The following is a 6,713-nucleotide window of genomic DNA, read 5'->3' as shown; positions in this document are numbered from 1 at the left end:
CATTATGCGATATTTTGTATATTTACTCTGTCAATTATGATAGTGCATCGTAAGCAAAGCAGAAATACAATCCGAGACGCATATTAAAATCTGAGATTGTAAAGGTGACTATTCCACTAGAAAATGCCCTGTAAATCATTTGTTTACTTAAAACTTGTATGGAGGAAGACAAAATACTGAATAGTGAATGATATAAGTACATACAAACATATCAAATTAGTTAATCTTAACTAAAATTGATTGAGACATTTAGTGAAAAGATCTTCTGTTCTCGTCTTTTGAGTATAATCCCCAGTTTTCGTTCCGATAATGTAAAACTCATTGAGAGCTTGTGGTAAAAAAAAAGAACAATTTATTTATATTATATGAAACAATTTTTGTTTTTAGATATTATCTGCAGCTAAACGGTGTTCATTATAGCGTATAGGATATGTCAGTGCATTGCCCTTGTCCCATGAGTATAGTTCCTGAAACGAAACAAGTTAAAAACCTGCCCACCAATTATTAACTCTTCAATACATACCACAGTCAAGGGATTGTAGCCAACTGTTGTCGTATAGCTGAAGGGATTTGAGAAGGGTAAATTGGCATTGTGCAATTTGCCTTTGTAGAGATCCACTACATAGTGTATCTGGGTATTTTTATCGGTGCCCGAATCGATGGCATATAAATTTCCGCATACAATAAACATTTCACCGAATTGCTTATGATCCAATGTGATATTAAAGTTGTACTGCACTCTCAAAGTTTCAGCATCCAACTGAATTATGGTAAAAATATGTATAAGTAGATTATCTCTTTAGATTACTTTACCTTAGATTACTTACCTTGGCCACAAGCGTGTTATTGGAGTCATGTGTGCTATAGATAACCCAGAGACCCACCTCATCCACATTAAAGTCCATGTAATTATGGTCCGTCGTGTAGAGTCGATTGCCAGCAGTGACTCCGGCGTAGGGTAATTGAACGCCTGTCACAGATAAATGGGTAATTGTCCGAGAAATTAATAGATTTTTGCCATGATTACTTACTTATCTTCTTGGAGGTCGTCAAATCCAGCTTGACCACCAAATCCGTGTTCTTTTGATGGTAATAGAAGGAGCCATTATAAACGACATGTGCATTGCCCTAGTTGTAAATGTGAATTAAATCAAAAGTTACTTTCGATATGTGGGTACTTTGATGGAACCTCTCACCTGAAATCCCTCGGGTATTTCGTACTTGTGTCTGGGCACACTGTTCATGCGATACTGTATGCGTGTGGAGAACTCAAATAGATTATACGCATCGTTCTCATTTGTCACAAAGGTTTTCTCCCGATCAATATCCCTAGGGGCAGCATCTCTCAACCACGAGCCAAACTTCTCATTGACAACCTTGTGAAAAACGGGCTTACCCACCGCATACAAATAACAGGCTGTATATGAGATATAGAGATATCAGTTCGGCTATATAGAGAGTTAGTTCTATGGGTGTAATTACTCTTGACACGCTTGGGCAAGCCGGGATAGCTGCGATTGCCCGTTGGCTGTATCTCAAAGTTGTTCAATATAGAATCCTTACACTGATACAAGCTAAATAAGTGAATAGAGACTTTAGTTGATTGTTTGGCTAGTTGGTGCGACTCTACCTTGGATCGGGACACTGATCACAGACGGGACATTCGCTTTCGGGCGGTCGCTGTCCATAAACCTTGACATTGTTGCCCACATATGGTGTCTCGCTGTTGGGATCCTGAGCTGTAAATAGAAGGAAAATGACTTCATCTCATGAGTGAACTTTAGTAAAGTTTTCGACTTACGTGCTATCTCAAAGTTGACCATTGTGGCATTGAGCTCATTGCGTGCCACACAGTGATAATAGCCAAAATCATCCTTACGCAAGTTGCTGATGGTCAAACGCATTGAGGTCTTGAAGCTAGAATAGATAATGTAGATTGGAGTTGATTAAGAGTAATGAAGAGTGATAAATGTACAGACTTACCCATCTGGATAGGATTCGATGCGGTATTTATCGCTGGGATCGAGGATCTTGCCATCGTAGGCACGCTCCCAGTATCGTATTGCCTCCGGAAACGCCTCCACCTGGCACTCCAAGGTAGCGCTGCTCTGATACTCCGCGTAGATCATCTGCCGGTAAACGGAGATCATGGGGGCAACTGAACGAGATCGAATATCGAAAGTTAACCATAATGCTAACCTCACAGCATGCCACAATACTCACAGTGAACTTCGACCAGAAATGTGGCATTTGCAACCGGTGCAATGCCGTTGTTGGCATGACACGTGTACGCGGCCATTTGATGACGTGTAATGTTCGTGAACTTGATGAACTGTCCACTGATAGAGCTCACTGGGCATGGGAAGAAGTTTGATTATTGTTGCTAGTTGGTCGCTTATGGGGCATGTGGCAAGCATACTTACACTCAATGCCATTCACATTGATGGTCCGACCGTCATCCCGACGCCATTCCACCTGCGGCTGTGGATTGCCCGTCGCCGAGCAGCTCATGTTGAGCGTCTTGCCCTCCTCCACAATGACACTACGTCGGAAATTGGGTGCAGTCAGGTCTAGATCAAGGCAAAGAGTAACAGGTTAATACAGGGATCGTAACGATAGTAATTCTGAGCACATAAGTCATTCAAATGATATGGGCATTTCCACAGCCCCGTTACGTGACATTCGTACGTTAAAATGTGACAAAAACATAAAAAAAAATACTATTTTTAAATAGTTGTTTTTATATCTAAGTAGCAATTCAGTTTAACTATATTTAGTGAATATGATGAAAAGAATCGTCCTTTCCGACTAAAAGATATAAGCAAATATATGCGATGACGTTACGAAAATGGAAGTTGGGATTAAAAAACGCAAAAATCTGCCAACTGGACAATCCTTTTGGCAAATAACTTTTTTTTAATATAATTTAAAGTACTGTAAGTTAATTTTCTAGGTTTTTTAGTTAAAAAATCTCTTCAAATTTAATTTTAATTAGCCTTAGTATGACACGTTACGTTACATGACGTTACGTTACATAAATTTCTCTAGCATTTTATAGGAAATTAATGCATGCATAAATTAATTTTTAGTAATTAACTAACTTGCATATCTGAATTGAAGTGTTTTCCTTGCATTTTCATTAACTTTTTGATGCTGAACACAAGATTCTGTCAAATTATCGAAATAATATATACACTCCATTTTGGAAGTATTTCAATATTTCAGAAAACAGGCAAAAAAATAGGAAAACTCTGTTTATTCTAATTTGCAGTCGGTATTTCCGGTATAGTGGGTTAATTTTTTTTGAAAATTGTTTAAGAAAGAAACTAAAATTCGTTTCCGGAAGAAAATTAGACAAGATGTGAGTTTAAATTAAATTTTTAGATTTTGGACGCGGTGAACCTTTCTGTGGAAATGCCCATATATACTTGCTGATATTTATGTTTCAATGTTAGATCTCACCTGTTATGGAGGGTGGTATTAGCAGATCATTGGAGGCAGTTCCATTGGGGTACTGCATTTTCCATGTATTGATGCCCGGTACGCCCGGTGTGCCGTTGGTTCCCGGCTTCCCAGGACGTCCGCGTGGACCAGCAATGCCTGAAGTCGAGAAGAGTTTAGCCAGTTTTTAAGCCGTAATCGACTTCTTCAATCTGTGCTCACCTTTTAGACCTCGCTCTCCTGGCGGCCCTTGAGCACCCTTTGGACCAGTAATGGACATGCCATCTTTGCCGTCTTTGCCATGGAGTCCATCCTTGCCGTCCCGGCCAGGCAGTCCATTTTTGCCATCGGCACCCGCACGACCCGGCACACCGTCCAACCCTGGCTCACCTGGCACACCGTCTCGGCCATCTAGGCCAGCCCTGCCTGTGCTGCCGGCGTCTCCCTTGGGTCCGCGCGGTCCCGCTGCGCCTAGTTGACCCACACCATCGACACCGGGAGCGCCAGGGAGGCCAACATCACCACGATTGCCCTTGGGACCAGGTATGCCGGGTAGTCCTGGATTACCAGTGGGTCCCTTGGGGCCCACCGCACCGGGTGGACCTTGCGGTGATGGCGGACAATAGTCCTGCGTGCCCTTACAGAACCCCGTGATAATCTTCTCTGGCACGCGGCAATATGTATTCAGATAGATCCATTCATCGCCACCCGGTGCTGCACCCTTCAAACCCGTACGTTTGCGTACCTCGGTGTCCTGCTCCTCCAATGCCTTGCGATGATTCGGATTGAAGAACTCAATCAATGGATCCGCTGCAAATAGTAAAAAATCTGTTAGTTCTAATCTGTTCAACCGGTTCCGGGCGCTGCTTTACTTGCCGTGCATGGAGGCGGGTGACGGTGAGGCAATGTCTCTGCGAATGCGTTTCCCATCTGGAACATGACTCAGGTAATTATCGTTCATCTTGCGCTCGTTCCGGACAACGCTAATGCCCATACTACTCGGCTGAGCTGTGGTAGTGCTATAAAAGGTTTAGAAATGGGAAACGAGGGGTTAGTAGTAAGTGAACTGGAACTAGTTCACTTACCAAAAACTAAATTGAGATAACGGGCAGTTGGATCAAGCTAAAAGTGATACAATCACAGGGTTGTGAAGTGAAAGTGGTATCGATGTTGAAGCAAGTTCCGGAACTAGTAGTAATTGAACTGAAATTGTATCTATTTGTGCAACTAGTGCGGAACTAAAAATTAAACTAAAACAGAAAAGCTATTTTTTTTTGGCGTAAAGTAATTCAAGGGGTCATTAGTAAGTGAACTGGATCTAGAACTAGAACTAGTTCACTTACCAAAAACTAAATTGAGATAACGGGCAGTTGGATCAAGCTAAAAGTGATACAATCACAGGGATGTGAAGTGGAAGTGGTTCCGAAGCTGAAGCCAGTTCCGGAACTGGAACTATTTAAATAAATTTTGTAGAAAATGAAAGCAGCTAAACTGCAGAATGTATAAGCTAAAAGTGAACTGGAACTAGTTCCCACTCACCCCATATCTAAGGGATAATCCCTTTCCATAATCTGTGTGACCATCGCCCGCAGCATATGCTCCGATTTCAATAGTTCACCTTGGAACTGGGCATGGAACGCCCTCTGGTTGAGCATCGCTGGCGTGGGCGACTCTTCAGCGGATTGGGTGTAGGTATAGAAGAGAATTGCGAGGGTTGCCATCATGAGGGTGAGGGCACCCAAATAGATGTAGACGAGGACGAGGGAGGTGCGCACATTGGCGCTGGCTTCAAGCTTATTGATGCAGTTGCAGGCACAGTTGCAGGGCTCGCATGTTGCCACCGACTGGCGTTGCGACTGTTGCATGTGCTGGCAGCTCTCGCATTTATTCCCCATGGGGGATGTGGTTGCCACACTGATTGCGTCTGTCTCTGTCGATGGGCTTGGGGCATTCATAAGCATATTGGCCACCAGCTGTGTTGTGGAATCTGTTGTCTCTCGGGATTGTCTGTCTCTTGTCGCTGTCGCTGTTGTTGTTGTGCCCTTCTCACGACGCTTCTTCGAGTTGTGCAGACTTTGATTAACTGCGAGAAACATCTTTGAGAGCGCACTTAGCACCTGTTCGAAGGCATTCAATTGATCAAGTTCTTTGATTTGTGGCCCACAAGTGTAGGCCAACTGAAAGTGAAAGAAATTTATAAAATCGAATTCGAAATCATCATCAAAATGGAAATAGAAATCAAAAACGTATTGAGAACCACTTTGTGGTTCTCTCTTATTTTTAGAACATTCAAGTGGGCGCTCTATTTATACTGTTTCAGTTGTTATTCATTTGCTCATGTTCCTAGGCATTCGCATTAAGAATTATTAAATAAATATGCCTTATATTCCAGACGTCAATGGGAGGGTCTAACACCCCCTAAAGTCACTTGTGCCACCCAACCATCCAACCATCCAAACACACATAAACACACATTAAACTAGACGGTGTCCAAACATTAAAGTTGTGAAAGGAAAACAAACTAAAGTCAATAGCATTTGCGGCTGGGCAGCTGGTCCGCAAAATGCAAAAAGTCATTGGGTTTTTGTTAATTTCCTCAGCACGTTATCACAAACTTTCATTCGGGGATCTATCAAATTATACTAGAATTTATACATACGTGTATACATATGTCCCAATGCGATGCGATGCGTTGCGTTGCGATTTGATTTGATTTGATTTGATGCGTTCAACAACTTTATTACACTTGCTTGCCACACTGTGGCTATACATAGAGAGCGAAAGAGAAAGATAGAGTGTGTGCGTGTGTGCGCTTAAAAGCGTGAGAGTGAGAGACTGTCAAACCGAACGCGTTGCCGTCTAATTTCCGACTAAACTTTGCTGTGCGACAATTTTCCATAGCGGCGCTTCTTTCGCCGGCATTTTGTGTGTGTAGTGTGTGTGTTTGTGTGTGTATATTTGTGTGTGCTTATGTGCGCCTGGGTTTGTTTTTATAAGAGAGCTAACTATGCACTGCCACAACTTCAAAGAGAAAGCGACAGAGCAATTTATAGCCAACTAGCTGAAAATTCAGTGCATATTTCAGCACATACAAATGCCAAAAGGATATAGGAAAATATATTTTACATTCTATTTTAATTATAATAAAAGAGTTGAAGCTATAAGCACCTGACTTTCATTCTGACAGAGAAAGAGAGAGGGAGAGAGAGTGAGAGTGAGAGTGAGAGAGAGAGAGAGCTAGGGGCAAGTGTTGCTCTTCTGGGCCAACGCAT

The 6,713-nt window shown here is 42.3% G+C and overlaps 1 protein-coding gene across 1 annotated transcript; it reads right to left on the bottom strand.

Annotated features, from left to right (window-relative positions):
- Positions 1–329: 329 nt before the first annotated feature.
- LOC117793752 lies at positions 330–6,125 on the bottom strand. Its single transcript, XM_034634145.1, has 16 exons — positions 6,101–6,125; positions 4,981–5,618; positions 4,318–4,460; positions 3,664–4,251; positions 3,463–3,600; positions 2,424–2,570; positions 2,224–2,352; positions 1,984–2,158; positions 1,802–1,917; positions 1,631–1,739; positions 1,483–1,574; positions 1,197–1,417; positions 1,032–1,128; positions 828–970; positions 524–760; positions 330–467 (listed from the first exon to the last, which is right to left on the bottom strand). Exons 2-16 carry the CDS (start codon positions 5,535–5,537, stop codon positions 384–386), a joined length of 2,976 nt encoding a protein of 991 aa, XP_034490036.1. The 5' UTR covers positions 5,538–5,618; positions 6,101–6,125; the 3' UTR covers positions 330–383.
- Positions 6,126–6,713: the final 588 nt, after the last annotated feature.

This window comes from Drosophila innubila, chromosome X, assembly GCF_004354385.1.
Source record: "Drosophila innubila isolate TH190305 chromosome X, UK_Dinn_1.0, whole genome shotgun sequence".
Lineage (NCBI taxonomy): Eukaryota > Metazoa > Arthropoda > Insecta > Diptera > Drosophilidae > Drosophila > Drosophila innubila.
Note: the sequence above shows the minus strand (reverse complement) of the source record. Positions and strands in the feature narration are given on the sequence as shown.